The sequence below is a fragment of the Zalophus californianus genome, chromosome 6, assembly GCF_009762305.2.
Source record: "Zalophus californianus isolate mZalCal1 chromosome 6, mZalCal1.pri.v2, whole genome shotgun sequence".
Classification (NCBI taxonomy): domain Eukaryota; kingdom Metazoa; phylum Chordata; class Mammalia; order Carnivora; family Otariidae; genus Zalophus; species Zalophus californianus.
Window position 1 is genome coordinate 94,673,311 of NC_045600.1, and position 22,677 is coordinate 94,695,987.

At 36.2% G+C, this 22,677-nt stretch overlaps 1 protein-coding gene across 4 annotated transcripts in view; it reads right to left on the bottom strand.

Moving 5' to 3' along the window:
- WDR72 (WD repeat domain 72) overlaps positions 1-22,677 on the bottom strand; it is a 219,275-nt gene that overhangs the window by 173,339 nt on the left and 23,259 nt on the right. For 3 of the 4 annotated variants that reach the window (XM_027572311.2, XM_027572313.2, XM_027572312.2), the window contains exons 2-10: positions 19,959-20,123; positions 15,775-15,881; positions 9,898-9,976; positions 8,616-8,790; positions 7,873-7,949; positions 6,508-6,627; positions 5,421-5,566; positions 4,933-5,029; positions 532-673 (exon numbers count right to left, since the gene is read on the bottom strand). In XM_027572311.2, the coding sequence (XP_027428112.2) occupies positions 532-673; positions 4,933-5,029; positions 5,421-5,566; positions 6,508-6,627; positions 7,873-7,949; positions 8,616-8,790; positions 9,898-9,976; positions 15,775-15,881; positions 19,959-20,111 (1,096 nt within the window). In that variant the 5' untranslated portion in view covers positions 20,112-20,123. Of the gene's footprint in view, positions 1-531; positions 674-4,932; positions 5,030-5,420; positions 5,567-6,507; positions 6,628-7,872; positions 7,950-8,615; positions 8,791-9,897; positions 9,977-15,774; positions 15,882-19,958; positions 20,124-22,677 lie in introns of those variants that run through there. The other variant, XM_027572310.2, reaches the window with a different exon arrangement.

A 22,677-nucleotide genomic window follows, 5' to 3' on the forward strand; every position in this document is an offset into this window, starting at 1 on the left:
AAAAAAAAAGGAAAAGGTATAGGATATAGGCACGACAAATTCAAAAATATTGAGTATGGTGTATCAGCCTATCATACATTCATACTATAAGCATTCATTTCAATAAAACGCCATTCCTGTTAAATTGATGTTAATTTGAATTATATTGGTTTTATTATTGTACAAGATCTACAAACATCATGTTTGGGGTGCCTGGGTAGCTCAGTAGGTTAAGCATACAACTCTTGACTGCTTAGTCAGTTAAGTGTCCAACTCTTGATTTCGGCTCAGGTCATAGTCTCAAGGTCGTGAGATCGAGCCCTAGGCTGGGCTCTGCACTGGGTGTGGAGCCCTTTTGGGATTCAATCTCTCTCTCCCTCTGCCCCCAAAATGTTTATACCTACCTTTAAGTTGACATCTAATGCGTAGTGTACATGAGAAAAATCTGTCTTATTTGTAGCCTTGTGTGACACAAATGAGAAAAATACTGAATTAATTACAAACTCATTCTCAGAAGACATATGATTATAAATAGATTAGAAATTATCTTACCTCTAGGAGAACCATCAAACTTGGATACAGGAACATCAGGGATATGCCACAAAGTAATTCTTCCTGAGACTGCTCCAGAGAAAAGTACCTTATAAAAAGGCTCTTTCCGTTCATTCATGTAGCCCATAACAAAGGAAAGGCTCTGGTCCAAAACAAAAAGTTAGCTTTTATGTAGAAAAAATATCTAAATATAAAATGACAACCACTGGCTTAAAATGGAGGGCCAAGACTTCATAGATGAAGTCTTGTTTCCATTTTTTTCCTGGTCTTTCAAAAATTCCAAGTAACTTAAGTGAAATAATCTCTTACTCAAGACAAAAAAAATTGATAAAATAGAAGCAAAGTCATCAGCTAGACTTCAGAGAGTTTAACATTTACTGAAGATGTTCTGTCTGCGTATGACACATACTGTTGGGGGCTTTCCATCCATTCAGCTAAATAGTCCTCACAATAATTCTGTGAAGTTGGTACTATCATTGTCTCCAGCTTACAGATGAATAAACTGAGAGTGAAGACGTTGATTTACCCAGAGTGAAACAAACAGCATTGTGCTTTGGAGTCCAATAATTCTGACTCAAGAGTCCATGTCTTCATGACCATACTCTACTGCCCACTAAGGCGGCCTGATTTCTTTATGGCCCCTTGAGTTCCAATTGTCAATTAAAACAGCAACAACTAATATTTGTATGGTAATTTTGTTTTACCAATATGCTTTCTACTTTCTGTTGACTATTTTTCAGATTTAATATATTTGATTTTAAATATTCTAAGTGGGCACATATAAAAATGAGTCCATAACATATAAATAAATAAGTAAACAAACACAAAAATATTATATTAGTATAAATAAATATGTAGCTAGAGTTTATATTAATATATATTATATGTTTATGTACGTGAAGTTATAATATTGCTGAGGCAGAGTGTGAATATTGGGCACCAGAGTTCTGCAAGATACGCTTTTAGTAGTGAATGAGTCTAGAATCTCCCTAGTACCTTGGTGCAGTGTAGATGTTGTTTGGGCAGACTTGCATACAGAGATTCTGCACAAGGGATCAAAATAATGAAGCGATTATAAAAATAAAGACAAACACTTCTTGTGAAGTACAAATAAAAGGCACCCTGGAAAGAAAGCCAACTGGGGTGCTAGAATTAAAGAAGTCTACAAAAGTGATAGTTCCTAGTCAGAAAATAGGCTTGAAGGTCAGGACTTTGATGTATTATTGGAAAAATTCTATAATATATCTGTAGAGAATATTAAAGGCCAAAACACTGCTCTATTTAATCCTCACGACAAAGCTACAAAGTAAGTAAACATGGTTATTATTCCTGGTGTGGAGATAAGAAAACCAAGACAGGAAGAGAAAAAGAAAGGAATCCAAGACCATGCAAGCAAGATGTATAATCCTCTATCGTCTCCCAAAATGAGAGCATTGCAGGAGAGAAAACAGTTCCTATGAAGTCAGTTCTCTGAATAAATCTTTTTTTTTTTTTTTTTTTAAGATTAAGAAGGCACTTTGGAGTCTTATACTTGTCAGGCCATCACTTTTGTAGGTGTTAGAAATGGTGTTGATAAAATTTGGGTAAACTGGCTTCTTAAACTCTCTTGACCTTGAGGAACCTTAGCACTGACTAGTCCAACTCCCTCAGGATTTTGATCTGGGAATGAGGCTCCAGAGAGGAGGGTGGTTACTCAGGTTGGTGGTGGGCAGCACGTGTCCGCCCTCGCAGCTTGGGGCACTGCCCCTGCAGCTCACACTCCTGGGCTACTGTCAATCCCTCTGCCCTCACTTCTCAACCCACTCCTTGTCGCCTCCACCCCCATCCTTCCCAGGGGTTCCTTCTCCAGTTCTGCTGTTGACCTGCAAACCCCCTCAGAGCCCCTCACCATATGAATTCTAATTTTTCATCACAGTCCCCATACACATCACAAGGAGCACTCGTTCTCTGAGAGGGAATACCTCTAAGAGGTAATAAAATAGTCTTTAAGAGTGAATTCTCTTGGGTTAACTGCCTGGATTCAAATCCTGGTTTAGTACGTACCAACTCTATTAAAAGAGCCAATTACTTGATCTGGACAATTTACTTAACCTCTCTGTCTCATTCTCCCTAACTGTGAAAGAAGGCCAATAAAAGCACCTATTATATGGGATCGCTGTCAGGATTAATGAGTTGCTAAAGGTGAGGTGTTTAGAATGGTGCCATGCATTTGGTACACACTCAGTGAATATTAACCATTCTTATTATCCACTGTTCAGGACAATGAGAAACTTGCTCCAAAGGCCCCCTGCCAGACTCTGGGGCCAAACAGCCTAAGTTCAAATCCTAGGAATTAACCTCTCTGAACATCAGTTTCAAAGTGTGGTCATGGTGGGAAAGCATGTAAATGAAGGAGTGTCTGTTTGACAATAATAAGGCCTTGGACATAAAGTTACCTAATATCGTCATCATTGTTAATACTCTTAGTTCATGCACCCAAATTCCTTGTCTGCAATCCTCAGGTTGTTTCTAGCCCAGCTACTCCCACCTCAGCATTTCAGGGTTACTCCATAGCTAAGACCCTGGAAAGCCCAGTACCTCATCTCAACAACCAAGACCCCTGTCACTGGCCTCAGTGATCATCAGCTGTGATCTGAAGCTAGGGAGACTCTCATAAACTACGGAAAGGAAGGGAGAGTGTCATTTGGTACTACAACTTCATCAGCAGATATGTTCCTAGCATCATAAATGTTAACTCTGGGTACACGTTATTGTCAAACATTAAGATTTGATTCCAAAAGAAGTGTCTAGTTAATACTACATATTTATAGAACCCCTTTTTCTAAACTCATTGTACCTACCAAGCTCATCTCCCCACCCCACCAAAATGATACCTTTTAACTGCAGGAGACTAAGAAGTCTTATATTTAGTGAATATTGGGGATGTTTTGAATAAGGAGAATAATGTCAGACTTTAATTTCTTGGCTGGACAAACGGCAAGCAAGGGCGTAAGGATGGGCACACCAGCTTCTTTAAGATTCCGATTATTCTAGTCATATTTCACTGGCTTCCAAGTACTTCCCACTTTTAAGATAAAGAAGTAACTGTGGTTGTCTAAACAAGAATTGTTGACAGAAGACCCATAAATCTATGTCTTTACATTTTGAGGAACAAAATAAGATGGCTTCCCTTAAGATTAGTATCTTTTATGTTAATTTGTAATTGCTATCCTTTTACTGCATAGCAGTGTATAGCATTGATATTTGGAGTAGACTGGAAGCTCTTAAAGGACACTACTTATATTTTAGCTTTTAGGGAAAACTGCTTTATAAGAAATGCATTCTGGAGCTAAAAGAAAGAATAGGTAGGCAGGTCCTTTAAAAAATGACTAAAAGTGCTTTTCTGAGTAAGCCACAATACTGCTTTAATGACCAACTGCAAAACAAGGCTCGAGTGCCACCCACAAATGACTTTAGAAATAGTGCCTGATGCCACAATTCTAAAGTTTGCCTATGCCGCGATGGCACTAAGAGTTCTGATTCTTGGTTGGCACCTGCTTAATGAAGTTTTTGCAACAAAACCTTGCAGATATGTTAAAGGGACAATCACGGAACTATAGGATCTCCAACAGCAATGCTATCTAATTAAGCAAAACATTACTCTGTAAAAAATAACATGCTTCCTTGGTTGATACATCAGTAATCCAAAACTCCTCCATTCTCCATGAAATACTTCTTTGGATAATTAACTGATGACCAAGTCCATAGGTTAACAACAACAACAACAACAACAACAAAACAACCTCACTTTGGTTAGCACTACTAATATAAAATAACTTTAAATGTTCAGGCTTCCTGGAGTGTTAAAGATATAATTCAGTCAAGTAAAAACACATAATTATATCCTCAACTCTGCCAAGAATCACAAATATATTTGTTTTTGTTTTAGCAAGAAAATTCATTCAGAAAAAGAGCTAAATATATGCAAAAAATGGTAATATTGAGTAAAAAAAAGCAGGATATAAACCATCTGATTAAGTATAAAAATTGGATTAGATACATCAAAATGATAATAACTTTGCATCAAACCATTTATCCAAAGGGTCAGTGAAAAATGTGTAACTTTGCATCAAACCATTTATCCAAAGGGTCAGTGAAAAATGTATGTGTGTGGGTGTTTAACTTTGGTAATTTTTCTATAATAAATATATATTGTTTAATCAGACTTTAAAAGATACATTTTTCAAAGGCAACGTTTTCTCTTCAGTACCCATTAACAGTTAGATTTGATTTTCTCATTGATAACTTGCTGTGGTTCTTCAGTTCAACTTTTTCAAGTCTGACTCTGCTACAGACAAAGCAACACTTAACTAAGATGCGGAGTGAAACAGTTTTGAGGCAGTCACTCTCTCCTTGCATTACCTTATTTTCCTGCACAGAAGTAGAGCACAGTAAATGAGGATAAATTGTCTCTTTAAGCACTCTTCCATCAGCAGGGTATAGGCTTTTGGAAAGCCCACTGCATGGTGAAAAATAAAAAGCAGAGTTTAGAACTTTGGAGTTCTTTATTCGTTTTTTTTTTTTTTTTCCTCCTCCCACATTCAAAAGCCGGATGGTACCATTCAAGTTTCTAAACTCTAGTTAGAAATTGTTGGGTTAATAATTACAAGTGACTTTTTGAAAACCCAGCACCAGCTGTACAAGTTATACATGGTTAATCTCATTCCTTCATCCCCTGCTGTTTTATACAAAGGCTGAAGCCTACCAAGCCCAGAGTAAATCTTCTAGTGCCAAAGTTGTTTTGTTCTGGTTTTTGATCATGGGCGGCATGCAGGGATTTTTCCATAATAAACCTCCCAAAGTTCATTTTCTACCTGAATGTTTTGTATGCCGCTCCCATCTGAGCCCACCTGTTCAGCAGCTGATAGATATAACTGTGACCATCTTCTGTCCAGATGATGATTCTGTGAGCAGCAAGCACCTCTCCACCAGCAAAAAACTGCCCACTTCTACTAACTTCAGTCCGCAGAAGGGAAAAATCACAATAATCATAAACCTAAAATACAAAATTAATGACACACATTAACAAAAGCTTCTAATCTAATCTGCCAATGAGATGAAAGATAAATTATGCTTATCAAGACCATTTAGATGGCAGTGTTAATGCGATAATATATTAAATATTAATAACAGGACACACTGTACTCATGTACCAAGATGATATTTTACTGGTACTTATTTTTTCCCACTTATATTAAGGTAGGTTTCAGTGAATAAGCTTTGTACCATCCCAGAATGTGACCATTAAGCACAGAGATCAAAAATCCCAAAATTTACATATAATTTTATTTCTTCCATATGGTAGTCCAACTTTAAATTTTTAAAATTTATTATACAAAAAAGTTTATACAGTTGAAAACTTTTGTTAGACCACATACTTTATATTTTTGTTCAAAAATATATTATCAACATATAAGTTAAGACAATATAGTTTTATTAACTGGGTCAGGTGTATGGAACACTAAAGAAAAAAGGGATGCCATCAGATGATATAATAACTTAGTTTTTCTTTCTTATTGGAGATATCAGTGAATATATTCACAAGAAAGGAATGCATATTCCTTAAAAATGAATGTAGTGACTAAGCAGAAAAAGAAAACAAGTCTAAAAATAAAATCAGTGTATGTAGGTGAAAAGTATTAATTTTCTTTTTAGTTCTAAAGTGCAGGCATTAAATTTTAAAAATAATCTAGAGATAAATGCTCACTATAATAATAGTTTGTTATTAATAAAATTAGGATATATTTTAGATATATAATCTCCTGAGAAGCAAAACAGCTGCGTGCAGGGAGAGGAAAATTGATAAAAGTGAGTTATAAAAGACAAATCATTCCGTGCTCTGATAATAATATAGAGTTTGAATCATATTTAAATCAAACTCATAATTATTGCATTGAGCAAGAAAAAATTACATTTGTATATCACTGGTATTAATACCTTCCAACATTTAGAAAATACCACCAGTAAAAGTCTCTCCGTATATGTGCAAAATCGTATTGTCCGGCAGTTCAGGGAGTCGAGAAATTTGGATTCCTTTTCATAGACATCTTGCTTTTCCTTCAAAAGTAATAGGAATATTTTAGTACTAGTTCTAGGTAATTTATACACGACTGTATAAGAAGACTTGCCCCATCGTACACCTGAAGTAGATCACACCATTTTTATAAAAAACCACCCCAGTTTTCTTTTGAGTTTTCTGAAATAAGAAGTTATTTTGCAAAGGAAATCATAAGCAGGATTCCTCATATAATCATCCAACAAACATTCTGGGGACTGTGCTGGATGCTGAGAATGTAAAGATATGAGTAAGTTTCTAATTTTCAGACATGGCAGAAAGATAAAACAAAAAAAGTAAAATATTAAAGAAAAAACCTGCAGTACCTTAACTGCTAAAATAGAAAAATGAATAAAATGCTTTGAAAAACAAATAAAAGAGTGGCCAACATAGGACACCTAGAATACTATATTAGCAATAAGTTTCTGATAATGCTGGTGTGTGTTTCTTGGGCTCATTATGCTAACATAATCCCTAGGCTTCCCCAACCAAGAAATTCCAAAGGAGAGTTCAGATCATAGGGTAGCTGAAACAATTTTATCATCAGCATAAATACTACGACTGTTTTCTCAGCCACCACCTCAACTTGTAGCCGAGTTGATGCAGGGAGCAGGTAAATATACTGGACTCTCAGTGCATGTGACCCCCCAGCCGTTCACAGTCATCTCCCTGCTATCACTCACATAAACTCAGAAGAAAGGCGTCTTTCTTTCTGCTGTAAGGCTCGGAAAGATAGTCCTCTATGACCTATTTATTTATTTCTTTTAAAATGTAACCAGTGTGTGTGTATGTGTGTGTGTATAAATAAAAATTTTTGTATATGCCCTGACAACAGGTTGGAAGGATACAATTGAATTGTTACCAATGCCTACCCCTTGGAAGAGTGATAGGGGGGAAGTACATGGAGATAGAATTATTCATTTCTACATTATTTGAACTCCTTTTTTAAAAAGATTTTATTTATTTGTATGAAAGAGAGAGAGAGAGAGCGCATGCACACGCGCACGAGGTGAGCGGAGAGGGAGAGAGAGAAGCAGACTCCTTGCTGAGTGGAGAGCCCTATGTGGGGCTGGATCCCAAAACCTGATATCATTATCTGAGCTGAAAGCAGATGCTTAACCGACTGAGCCACCCAGGCACCTCAACATTATTTGAACTCTTAACAGTGAATGGGTAACACCTTTATAATTAAAAAAATTTCAATAAATATGCTTGAAATTAGAGAATAAAAAGTTTCACAAGCCAACCTGAATGCTGTTGATAGATGAAGAGAGATCCCATACTTTGAGCTCACCCGCTACTGATACCACCAAGAGAGAATCTTCTGTAAAAACAATAAAGGTCACGTATAAGCTGACCCCTGTTATAACTGGTTGCTGTAAAGATCACAGCATAGTCATTTAAGGATTACGCAGGATTACATAGGTGAAAATTATTCAGCCTTGGGTTTTTTTTTTATAAAAAATAAACATTTTAGATCACGTTTTAAATTTGTTTTAAAATTTCAAAGTGACCCCCATGTAATAGAAGAGCACCGCTAAGGGCAGAACTACGTTGAAAATCATTATGTTGTCAATCTTGCACCTTCTTATTTCAGAAACAAGTAAGGAGCCATTACGGAATTTGAATTCTCTCATTACACGAATCGGAATTCTCTACTACATCCAGAAGATACAGCAAGGCAAAAGTTCCAAGAGTCTTGCTAATCCACAACAAATGCATGCTTGTCACTCTTGAAATGTACCAATGAACTGAGTCATGGAAACAGTCTCCTCTTTTCATTTCATCTTGACCTCTTGCTGACTTTCTAATGACTTGAACCACTGGTATGAGTGTTCTCAGTTTTCTTGATCTGGCTTAGAGAACTGTCCCCACCAACAGATAAACATAAAGGAGTATTCTGAACTCTTGCCCATTAGTTTAACAAATCGTTCAAAAGTGGTTATTTTTATATGCACTCTCTTAGTGTTATATAATACCCAACTATTACCTTGAATTCTCATGGAGTGAACAATGCACATGCAGTTGATCCAATCAGGAGACTGAGACGATATGAAAGTGTGAATAACAGCCAAACTTCTGGCATCAATGATAAGAACATCTTGATATTCTCCACAACACAAAAGCCAACCTTCCCCTGTCATCCGGAATGAGCAGTGGTAATACTATGAAAATGGAATTCAAAGCAAAGAGTTAATTATCATTAGCAATTAACATAATTTGGGCTATGGTGAAGACTTCTCTGGATTTTAGTTTTAGCATCTATTCAATTAAAGTATTTACTGGCTACTGAATAGCAAGTAAAGTTTCTTTTAGCTCAATTATTCCATATTTTTGAAGCATTGATTTGGGACTTTAGTCTCATTTGTAATTCACCATTTTTCTGGAGGAAGGGGGATCTTTCAGGAAGAAAGAATCTTATTCCAAGTTATGGAAAGCTCACAATTGTTTTATTTCTAGAATGCTATGTAGAATTAAACAACAACAACAAAATCAGGTTCCTTCTTCTAGCGACATTACTATACGTTAAGAAGAAATGAAAGTGTCTGAAGAGTGTGTAAGGAATTCTTATGCCAAATAAGTTTTGAGAAGAGCTTTTATCAAAGATTGAGTAATATATTGTACCCTTGACAAATTCTCTTACTGTGCAAGTTTTGGTTCCAGAAACGACTGTGTGAATATTGCAGTGCAAGTCATCAATGCCAAAAGCTATGAGTAAAATATAAAAAACACTGTGAGCACCATTGGTATAATGCAACTGCCTCACCTGTATGATTGGAGTCCATCTACCAAAAGCCAAAATCTGTTTTAAATATGGGAGATGATTACAAAGGTATAGCGATCCTTTTTATCTTTTTATGAATAAGAAATTCAGAAATTAAGAACCTATCCACCCAAAAAAGGTTAAAATTGAAGACAAAAAACTTTTTTGCTTTATAAAATAGCATGTCATTAAAACTGAATCTTTCCATGTGTGTGTCTGTGTGTGTGTTGTGAGTGTAACAAAGAAAAAGTTAAAAATTATCTTTCGAATTTGTCTATTAGATACCAAAATAAAGAAAGAATCAGAAAAAAAAAGCTTGAGTAGTCACTTTTAGGAAAGAAAAATGCCAAAATAACAGATGATAACTGACACTATTCTACTCCAGGGACAAAATAAAAATCAAAGGAAAAAATACCTTCCAAAAACATTTCTTTAAATGTGTGCTTTGCAAATGCTCTAAAGGAGTTCCAGAATCCGGCAATGTTCTGAAGGAAGGGAAGGTACTTACACAGACTGCAGTGTGCCTGTAAGGAAGAGTGGCCTTCTCCACGCACTGTCCATTGGTGACATTCCAAACACACATCTCCCTAGCAGAGATAACTTTGCATTATTCTCTGTCATTTCTACTCAATTGGCTGAAATAATTTTTGTGTCACCAAGTTTTTCTTTAGTGCTGCACTTAAATGCAACCTGATCATTTATGTGGCATTTTGTTACAGATTACTGAGCAAGAAAATGTTGTGGTCATTAGCAGGGATGACATACTGTATCTGTGTCTTTTTGTTTGGGTAATTACACCCTACCGCCCGCCTACAAACCTTACTTTAGCGCCAACCTGACCTAAAACAAATTGTGTGGATCCAGCTATCACAGTCTGTTAGAGTGATAGTACAACAGTCTTTTCATGGAAACTGCATCCTTTTGAAAATGGTTTATTTCACCGAACTTAAACTACATATTCTGAAAAGCATAATGCATCGAGGGCTGCATCTTCTGGAGCTGAGGTATCATTTTTATAAAAATAAACAGTGCCACCAAGAGGCTACATTTGGTCTCTCATTGATAGGGTTTACTTCTTTGCTTATCCTGAAATGTTGAAATCACACTTGCCACTACATATTTAGAGAATTCTCATTGTTTAGAAAACTCTGACTTGCTTTCCTGTATGTTACAAGGATGTACATAAAATTATGAAATACAGTGACAAAATACATCACCCAGCATAGGGCAATTTAAATCTACATGATTTCCGTTCACAAAAACCAGAACGGCTGTTTCAGAGTTGTTTGGTAATATCCTTCAGTTTTGACACTTTCAACACATAAGCAAAACTTTCCATGAAAGAATAAATGAAACCTTTATTGGCTTTAAGGGAGAAGCTGCTATTAAGAAGCAAAAGATATGAATTAATAATAGTAAATGCTAGATGCATTTGGTGTTTTGCTGGACTTTTTGTTTTTCTGGTCAGACACTGGACATCAATCTTTAAATCAATGGTTCTCAACCTGGGGCGATTTTGCCCCCCAAAGAACATTCGACAATGATAAGAGATATTTTTGATAGTCACAACTAGGAACACACTACTGGCATCTAGTGGGGGAAGGCCAGGAATGCTGCTAAATATTCTAGGATGCACAGGAGGGCCCCACAACGAAGAATTCTCTGGTGCTCCAAAATATAATCAGTACTGAGGTTGAGAAACTCTGTTCTGGATATAGAAACAAAATATTCATAATTTTTTTCTCTGTTTATATCCGACTTTATTCCAAAAAGGATTTGAGGTAATATGAAAACTCATGCAACTCAATAAAACAAGGGAAAAGTGTGTGTGTGTGTGTGTGTGTGTGTGTGTGTGTGTGTGTGAAAAATAAAACTGGGAAAGAGGTAGAAATTGAGATAATATATCTCAAAGGTAAAAAAAAGTCAAAGGTTAAAAAAAATAGAACTTAACTTGCTATTAATATAAAATTTTAGCTTCATAAGGAACTGGAGTTTATTAGCATAGTTCTCAACCCTAGCTGTGCATCACCTGTGCATATTTCTAAAATTGTCCATAGAGATTCTAATTCCACATCTCTGTGTTGGAGTCCCGGCATATAGGTTTTGCCAAGCTCTTGGTCAGTTAGTCTGTTTCTAGGTAAGTCTATCTCCAAACCAGTGGTTCTAAACTGGCTATACATGAGAATTGTCAGCAAACTTTTTAAAAATACTGATGTCTGGGTCCCAACCCAGACATCAAGCCATGCTAATTAAATCACATTTTCCAAGGTTGGAGCCTGGGCATCAGTAAAAGCTCTCTTGGTGATGCTAATGTTTCTAAATTCTCCTGGATCTAATGCTTTCCCTATTTGTTTTCTTATTATCTTATTTTCTATCTTAAAGTTAAAAAAAAAAAAGTAATACAAAAATACCACAAAGCAAAAACTGACTCTTTGCCTATCAATTCTTTTTAAGGAAAGAAAGCAAATGTGTTGTGTACCAAAAGTAACATTGACATTGTAGCTGGAACTGTACAAGTTACATACTTAATAAGAACACAGAAAAATTGACTATTAAAATGTACATTCGTCTTTTCCTTTTGAAATACTATCCCCAACGTTTCTACTGAGATCACCTTTAATTACATAAAAAATGTTTAACAATTTCCAAAATTTTTAAATTCTTGATTTTTTTTAAATTTCATTGAAAAGAACACAGAGGAAAATATCTACAACATATAAAGTTACAAAACTGCTAAATTCCCACTAAATTCCTGGAGAAAAGGCATTTTTTTCCTTATTCAATTCTACATCCCCACCTCAGCACCTCAATAAAAAATTCATCCAGTGGATAAATAGATCAGTTGCCATTCTTCTGTCCACTTTTCTACTTTCATAAATACACTATTTTCTCTTGGCCCCATTCCTATTCTTATATTTGTGTGCTTATAAAACTGTTATGATTTCTATTTTAATGCAACATCTAGAGGGAGAGGAGATAAACGTGGTTTGCCATCTTGAATTCCAAGTCCCTTATATTCTTCAAACTCTTTTTTCTCTTGTCTTCCATTACACTTTTGGGATTTCACTGGCCTTCTCACGTTCCATTCTTATGCTGCTTTAAATGCTGATTTTCCTTAGATTTTTGTCTTAGGCTTTCTTACATTCTCACATTTCACACTCTCTCTGGGTGAATTATCTACTCCCATCACTTCAGGTACCATGTACATGACGTTGGAAGCCCAGACCTCTTCACTGAGCTCTAGATTTCTACATGCAACTAGCTATTAGATATCTATGTGGATGATATGGGAGACTCCACATCCTCATATGCACAGTGAAGCGTAACATCCATCCTCCTTAGTTTCCTAACCTCATAATTAACTGGTATCATCACCAATGGGTTTCCCAAGTCATTCTTGACATCATACTTTCTCTCACTGCCCCCATTATAGGATACTCACTACACCAGATATGTTCTCTGAACAAGCAGCCTCAGCACTGTCCAGGAGTGTGTTAGAAATGCAAGTTCTTGAACCTCAGCCCGGACCTACTGAACCCATACCTCTGGGAGTGGGGCCCAGAAATCTGTATTTACACAAGCTCTTCAGGTGGTCCTGATGTAAGCTCAGGTTGGAAGAACATGGTTCTAGAAGACTCTAAGACTGGGTGCCTGCCTAACTTTCTGGTCTCATCTCCTGCTGCTGACTGAAAATTTTATTAATAAGTAATAACCCTCTTTATCAATGCCAAGGCTTTTTTGCCTTAAGGTTTTATTAACTATGTGTATTTATTAATATAAAATATTTATACAGCTATATCAACATTATTTTGGTCAGTATTCATCCGATAAATCTTTTTCCATCCATTTACTTTTAACCTTTCTATGTCCTTATGCTGTTTTTGTCTTTTAAGTTATATGACAATCTTTGTGATTTAACTAGAGGGCTCAGTCCCTCTACATAATTGAGATTACGGTTTTAGTCAGATTTAGCTCAACTACCTTATCTTGTGCTTTCCATTTGCCCCATTTATTTTTGTCTCCTTTGGATTAAATTGCATTATTATTTTTTCTTTTCCAAGTTGGAAGTTCTGTATTCTATTTCTTTTATTTTTATTTCTTCTCTCTGTTCTTTTAGCAGCTACCCTGGGAATATCAACATGTACATCTAGCTTAAATTCTAACGTTAATCAACAGCTTTACCCACCTCTAGAACACCACAACAGATGGAATCTGGTCACTACCCAACCCTCTGCAATTGTTGACTAGGATTGTGTGAATATGTATGGGCAGGGCATGGGAGATACATAAACATTGTTGTGTAATAGTCTGTATTTATTTACACTTTCTAAAAAATTTGCTGGTTTTGTTCAATACTCCTTCTTCCATCTCAGCTCTTCCTTCTGAATCATGGCTTTTCTTACTGAAGAATATAATTTAGAATTCTGCTGCTTATAGAGAATCTGCTGGCAGTGAGCGTTCTCAGTATTTGTCTTAAACGTTATTATTTTGACCTCATTTTTAGGAAGATGTTTTTGCTAGACATGCAATTCTAAGTTGGCAGATATTTTCTCTCAACATTTTGAAAATATTTCACTGCTGTCCAGTTTTCATTTTACTGCTGAGAAGTCAGCATAATTGCATTCCATTATAAATAATCTGCTTTTTCCCCACTAACCACCTTCAGGATCTTTTTTCTTTGGCATTCTGTTGTTTCAACATCAGGTCTCCAGGTATGTATTTCCCTTCAGTCATCCTGGAACTCAATGGGATTTCTGAATCTTATGCCTACTAATGAACTAATACTTTGGGAAAAAAATGAAAAACTGAATCACGGCAATTTTGGGTACCATCTGAACATTTTGGAAGCAGAAATGCTAAGTCTACAGTCACTTCTTGAGTCTTCTCAAAGCTAAAAAAATCATTGTTGTTGGGGCATAACGGACCAAGTCTAGTAAGTGTAATAACTTCCAGTAGATTAAACTAGGATTTGTTAAGTATGAAGCAGCTGAAATGTAGATACTGCCTAAAGAATATCTTAACAGAAGCAGGCCAAGTTTTGCATCTTGAAGAAACAGAATTCTAGAAAATTAAAATCATCTTGGGAAAGGAAGATCAAACCAGACTCCTTGGCTCTTTAATAATTATATTTGCAGGGTTGTACAGCTGAATTCATCTATCATCAAGAATATGTCCATTAACCTTAGTTTCTTTTTTGGAGCTAGACTACTGGGGGCAAAAACCTCAGGCTGGAACTCAATTACTTTCCAGAGCTATTTCTCATTTAGCAATTAATTTTTCTCAACTCCTCAAGTAGTCTCAGGAAAAAAAAAATCACCATCTCCCAAATTCTCTAGACTGGCAATATTTATCTATCTCAGCTTGTGTAGCAGGCTTTGCGGCAGCCCTAGCACAAAAAAGCTACTAGCCATTGTTAAGAAAAGAACGTACTAGGGCACTTAACTCTAGCCTCACCCAAAGTTCAATCTCTCTAAGTTTAACAATGATGGCTTTGCTGTAAACTATGAGAATAGGTACCTCTTTGATACCCGTTTCACTAGCATTTTGTTAAACTATTCAGTTTCTCCAAGTTTACACTCATGATTCTTTTGGTTCTCAGAGTTCAGGGCCATGTACTTTCTCCTCAGGTTAAAAAAAGGAGGGGGTTCTCTTGTTTCAACCAGTAATCCAATCCCTGATTCACAAATGCACGCTGAATCGATTCCGCATTCCCGAATCTACTTTGGCAAATAACTCATCAGCAGAGTCCAGCTCCTAGTAGTCCTTCCATCGGCGAGGCTTTTTCTTACAGCTTAGTCCTATTTCATTGGAATAAACCTTGCTTCCATGAAACTGCACCCAAATCACAGTCTATGTTCCCTTCCCTTCTCTCTCCCCTCTATCCCACTTACCATTGAGCCCTCTCCTCTGTTTCTCCTATAATGATTTCAGACAAGTGTATAACATGAAGATTATAACTACTGAGTTGTTTTACAAAATGATGAAGGCTTGGATAGATTTGCTTAAGAGCTCAAAGTGAATTACTACGTGAAAAAAGACAAGCACCCAGACGTTTCCGTTTTCAATTCTACGACAGGTGGCATTTGCCATTATCTTTTATATAGTGAGGCTGCTGCAAGGCCTGATAGACAAGTTAGAGAGTTTATTTTGGTCTTAATCCAGCAAGAAAAAAAAAAAGAGTTAAATTGGGAGACACAGTACTGATCACGTTCCTTGGGATCATCACCCAAATACTCTACCATTCAAGATCTAAATTTTCCTCTATGTAAAAGGAACATGATAATCACTAAAGTTTCCTTCAGCCCCAGAATTCTGTACCCCATCATTGATTTTAAAAAGGGAGAGGCAACAGAGATGGTCACAAAGTTACGCACATCTTACTTACCCATTTTCAGCAGCACTGACGACGTAAGGTTGTTTGGAGAAATCCCTTGCTCTTGCCAAACATGTTACTGAAGCCGAATGGCCAAAGAGAAGTTCTTTAGCTGAAATCTGAAATGATGAGGGTAAGCTTTTAAACAGCTATAAACTTTTGAAGAATATAAACATCACATTATCTAAGTATTCATAATTTTGATTAGAAAATCCTGTTATATTATGTTTTTGCTCTACATAGGTTTCAGGAAAACTGATCTATGCCATATAAAAATCCACAGAATAATAAACATCTAGATACAGGGCGCCTGGGTGGCTCAGTTGGTTAAGCATCTGCTTTCAGTTCAGGTCATGATCTTGGGGTCGTGGCATCAGGCTCCCTGCTCGGCGGAGAGTCTTTCTCCCTCTGCCTCTCCCCACAATTCATGCTTGCTCTCTCTCTTAAATAAATTTTAAAAAAATCTAATAAACATCTAGATACAGGAGATGTCTTGTACACAGTTCTTTGTTTTTGGTTTTGGTTTTGTATCTATCATGAAACCTAAATAATCACCAGACCTGTTACACAACATCTAGGTTTTGAATACAAATAAGTCAGTGTTGATGTTTATTATGCACAAAATGTGCCTCAGTTGATAGTAGCATATTAATGAGCAAATTTCAGAATTCAGAAATGAGTTTACAAAATAATACAAGGAAAATATTACCTTTTTTGTAACCATTATATCCTTATCATAACCTTATTTCATTTCTTGCTCCAGAAATAATAAAAATTAATTTTTCTGCATTAAAAATAAAATTTAACTAAGTTGTTATTGAAAATGCCAATGTCCTTCTCTTGTACGTGAACTTAAAAATACAGCACCAAGGGCTAATTCCTCCATTATCTCATGTATGAAAGATGTCTATTGCTCTTTATTTTATAAAACAAGATCATGAAAATCAAACTACAAAACAAAAGACATGCAGGATCCCCTCAAATGAAGAGTTTGTCAATAGGCACTAAAACTTTAATTTGAATAACCAGAAAATTTGTAGGTAATAAAACTTGTCTTGAGGGTAATAATATTTCCAAATGAATTAATATTCATTATGCTTTTTCTGAACTATGCAAACATATCCATAGGTGATAAAGAAATCATACCGATGAGGACAAATTACTTCAAAACACAATCATTCTCTGTCTTCATCTTATTTCTATCACAATCAGAAATGTTTCCCTAAAGATCTGTTGTTAGACTAAATTTCCAGTGCTACAAAGAAGTTTTGCGGTATGTTACAACCATTTACCTTATTCTACCTTTTTCCTGGGAAATCCAGATGGTTGTTCCATCTCAGAAAACAACACACTATCTTTTCCCATCATCACATTTTGGAATACATATCCCCATGAACTTACAATACTTGTAATATATGGAACACCTTTCCATATATTACAGGCCAAATTAAGCAAAGAATTAGAGCCAACCAAGGAGATTTCTTCTCCCGGAGAAAATCTGCTATGGACAAAATACCATAATGGTACTCCATTGCTTTGAATATGGAGTCCTCATTCTACTACTAAATCCCCACATGTAGTTAAATAAACTGTGACAATTCATTATAATCTCTTCCTTTTATCATATTCTGGAACTGCTGGAATAAAACAACACAAAAATCCAAACACACCTACTCATTGTCATGATGAAATCCAGGAGACCTTTACTTCTATTCGTTGGCTCTACCTCCATGACTTATTGCCCACCCCCGACCCCCACCCCACCAGGAGCTTCCAATAGCACAAATGGGAACACAAAACTTGATGAGCATCCACCATACCCAGGCACTGGTGCAACTATGAACAGGGTTTAATGCCCATTTCACAGATGAAGAAATCAAGGATCAAAGAATATGTCATTTGCTCCATATGAAAGTTGGTAAATACCAGAGTTAGAACTTGACCAAACTCTCCATTCTTTTCCTATACACAATATTGCTATTCTTGCTATTCTTCATTTTGTCATTGTTGTGTTTCCTTTTGAGTATTAAACAGGAAGAAAAATAGAACATAGCAATACTAAGGGAATATATCTGGGAGTAAGTTCAGCTCAGCTTTCTCTATGTTTAAAAGTGTTATAAATACCAGCAATCAATACTGGGAAGGACAAGTGAAGTAGTTCCTAGCATGAAACTTGGAGAAGCTCCTCACTGGCAGACTTCACTGAGAAGTCTTTGGGAGTCAGACCCTGAGCCTGGAAGCAGCATGCATAACAGGAGCATGTGATGAGAAACTTATTCTCCACTCCCCTATAGCCTGCAATCCCACTACCCGTGGACAGGGAAAAACTGAGATGTGGTCCCAATCCCCTAATAAATACTTGGATACTCCAAGATCTTCAGAACTTAAATCACCTCCTTTCCCTTCTTATTCCTATTCTCCAATCACCTCTATTCCTTCTACAAATCCATGATATCATCACATCACCAGTCCCACCCACACCCAAACCCTAAGTCAGTAAGGTATCCTTGACTATTCCTGCCCCCTCGACCCACACTCCAATCAGTTGCTCAGTTCCACACATTCTTTCTTCTCAGTATCTTTCCATTTTCATCTCCTTTTCATCCCTTCTGTCCCTGATTTGGTTCCTACTCAAAAACTTTCTTGACTAAATTAATGAAAAGGTTCCTACCATAGTCACCGCCCTTTATCGCTTCTCTCCCTCCCTTCACATTATACCCTTCACATTAATACCAAATGATAGTCTCAATCACAAATATACTAATAGAGGATTATGTCGTCTCCTTGCATAATCTCAAAATCCCTAATATTATCACTGCTTTTAATTAGCATGTGGCATTAGCTCTTGCTAGTTAATTTTTTTTTTTTTTTGAATCTAAATCCCTCAGCACTTCAGGTACTCTGAGTACCTTGTATCACCCCATCAGCGCACTGCATCAGCCTATGTCCTTCCTCTACTACACTGCAGCCCCTTGGACAGCCAGGACCAAGTCTTCTCATCTGTTTGAGCCCAGGTACCTAGCGTACCACCTAACTTATAATATGTAGTCAATAAATGCATGTTGAACAAATGCTGAATATATACCAGGAACATAAAAAGGAATGTAAAAAGATACAGATGTGAGGCTTCCAGATTTCTTAAGCTTATTGCAACCTACATATTATAAGACAATTACTCCAGCCGGAAAACACTATACTTGAAACATTAAAAAGCATAGCAAGTCCATTTAAGCCATTTAGAAGTGTGAGTTTAAACTCTAAGATATAATAAATGTGAAGGCCACTTTTCAAAACTCAGCTGTTGCAGTAATACCAGTTCCTTCTTTCAGGAATGTTCATAAACACTGAGCTGAGCTGGTCTCCTATGCAGTTGTTGGCAGTCCTGTAGTGTAACTCTTCTGTGACAGGAGGTGTTAATTAATTACACTATAAAATAGAATTACAATTAATTGTTAATTTAGGTTTTAAAGTGACAAACTTTAAAGGCTAAAAATAGTCTTTGATCTTTAAAAGGCTTCTTAATGAGGGCAGTATACTTTAAGTACATCATTAGTTTAAATGTTCAAATTGGGTCCAGAGGCTGCTAGCACTAAGCAAATATCTATTCCAATATGTTAAATGTTTATGACTTGGGACAGGGACAATTAATTGCTAATCAATGGGCCAAATCCTAGGTGAGGTCAGGTTCTGAGATAGGAAGACAACAATAGTAAATTGGATTTAGAGCTTTTTGATGTGATCTTTAAAAATCACATGCAAACAGAGACCAAAAGAATAGCAAGAAGGCCAAACTGACAGAAACACCCAGATAATTAAGATATTATTCATTTAGTTAATAGCAGTTTCCAAGGGTGCCCTTTGTTTAGATTAATGAGCCATAATTTTTAGAATTATACTTACATGTCTGTAGTTCAGTTACTTAAACATATAATTCAGGATGTAAAATGGTAAAACTCAGCATAGCTTAAAGGGTGATAACACTTAGTTGGTAGCTAAGATTAGCAATACTCATAATCTAATTTTCAAATATGATCTCGATCTATTATTTTCTCCAAATTCAGAAGTAAAACCAGTTTACTGCTTCAGTGAGCACCTTTTTAACAATCATGCAAAACTCCCACCGTCATGGCAGGTAGAAGCAAGTTATGCTTATTTTGTGAGTGCCATCTGTTTTGATATGAATCATTTTCACTAACCTTTAGTTCAGGTGAGAGATTCCAGAGACAGAGTTGACCTTCTTGACTTCCAGTCACGATGGTTTGCTGGTCATCAGTGATCATGATGGCAGTGATGCTGTGTGGAGGGGCCTTCTTCCCCCAGAGTGCTACTGCCTGCAAGGAGGACTTCATGCTGAGAGGATCCTGAACAAAGAAGAAAGTGGACAGAGCCATCATTCATACATTTGGGGGACTGATCATGTCACAAATGGATTTACCATGATCTAGACTCTGGGATGTATTCTCCCAGAGATGGGGAAAAGAGTGCTTCCCAGTCAATTAGAGGAGAAGGCAGTCAGGAGACATTGAAATTACCATGCCCAGTGTTAATCCATCCAACAACAATGACTTTTAGCCCAGTTTGTGATTATCGATGCTGACAAAGACAAGCGTAGAAATAGTCTACCCACTCCACACATGGGTTTGACTATGGGTGATCCTGACTTGCTTCAAAGTCCAGCGAGACCTCTCAAGAAGATTAGAGCTGGCTACACACTATAATTTGAAGACAGCTTTGCATACTCTCTCTCTCCCCAAAAACGTCATCACCTCGCCGAAGTAACAAATATCTGAACTTTGTGGTTAAGAAGTAAATCTTTTTTATAAAAACAGTGTTTCCTAGTCTTCAAAGATACATGTTTGACTCTCCTGGTATCTGTCATATTCATGTTCCACCTATATTACTTCTAATAATAATTTTTATTTCACCTGTTTTTGTATTTGATATCTTCCTCAACAAGAATTTTCATGAAATTACTACCTTTGCTTGTTAGTTACAAGGGTTAAGATGAATATATACTTGTCAAAAAATGCTTGCCTGTGTCCCACCCAAAATGATCTGAAATATACCTAGCGATATGTGCATTACAGTCTGGGACACACTAAGTTAAATGTTTCCCCCATTCTTTTCTGAAATACAAATAATTTGGTGATGAATAATGCTTTAAGTGTTTAAAGTAGTTTAGTAAGTTTCCTCTTATGACTTAATGGTATATATTTAGTCTCATTAAAAATGTCAAAGATGAGAGAGGGAGGAAGATACCAAACTTACTTCCCATGTTTAGCTTACTTTCCATGTTTGGCTTGAGAAAGTTAACAAAATGAAAATCTTCTGTCCTACAGGACTTCTGTTATTAAATTTTATGGTATTATTATTTATAATGTTTGATTACACATAGACACACACACATGTAAACATGACTATGCATTTACACCATGAGCACAAATTCGATGTAGGCAGTGCTTAACCCATAAGCTGGTCGCTTTCAAAATTTTATTTATCATTCAGTTGTTTGGTATTCAGTATCAGTTCCTGATGGTTTGCTTCTTAGCTCAGTACACAAGTGGTCCCCAGGTACCACGAAACCAAGATTTCTATGGGAACTATTTGGAGCTTTGCAATTCAGACTATCAGGACCACACATATTAATCACATTACTAAGCTAACCAAAGAGTTCTGGTTTTAATAACCCTGTAATCTGAACTTGGACTTCTACCTCAAACACAGAGAAACAATACTGTGAGTGTGCGTGCGTGTGTGTGTGTTTTCATTGTTGCCTCATGGCCATGCTTGTAAATAAGTCTAGGGAATTCGAAGCAGTACAAATCTAGGAAAAATCTGAAACAGGATCTGAGTCAGTTTAAGTGTTAATCTCCACTTAAGGACAAGAAGCCTTCCTTACTCGATGAAATGGAATCTAGAAAAACCCCAACACTACTTGGAAAGATAAGGAAGCTTATTTCCCAATCTTCCAAGAAAAATATGCCAAATCTAAACCACAAAACAGGTTTGGAATAAAAAATATTGTTATATATATGATGCCAGAATCCCCACATGCAGAAATATATGTAAATAATTGTTCTCAGGTCAATGATATCAGTGGGAGGCCTCTCAAAAACACTACACACTTATTAGGATATCTCAAATTTTTAAATTAAAAAATCATACCAAGTGTTAAGAATGTAAAACAACTAGAACTCATACGCTGCTATTGGAAATACACAATGAAAAATAGTTTTGCAGTTTTTTTATAAAGTGAAACATGTGCTCAGTACATTACCCAGTCAATCCACCCCTAGGTCTCACCCAAGAGAAAAGAAAGCAAATATTTATACAGACAGTTCTACATGAAGGGTTTTATTTATAATAGCTAAAAACTGGAAACAACTCAAATGTCCATCATATGAGGTGAATGGATAAACAAATTGTGGTATAGCTACACAATGGGATACTATTCAGCTATAAAAAGGAATGAATTCTTAATTTGCACAACATAGAGGAAACTGAAAATAATTATGCTGAGTGAAAACAGTAGCTAAAAAGAATAAATACAGTATGACTCCATTTGTATAAAATTCTAGAAAATTCAAATTACTTTAGGACAACAGGAAGCAGATTAGTGGTTGCCTGTGGACAGGAGAAAGGAACAGGGATTACAGAGATTGTGAAGGAGAATAAAGAAACTTCTGAGGATGGTAGACATGTTCATTATTTTGACTGCTGTGATTGTCTCATGAATGAACACATATGTTAAAACATACACAATAATACACTTTCAATACATATATATAGATTAAGTATACTGCATGTCTATTACACTTTAATAAAGCTTTTTTCTTTTTTTACAAAGCATTTTGGAAGATACTTTCACAACCAAGACTGCATACGGGTTTCATAGAAACAACTCCAGTGGCAAAT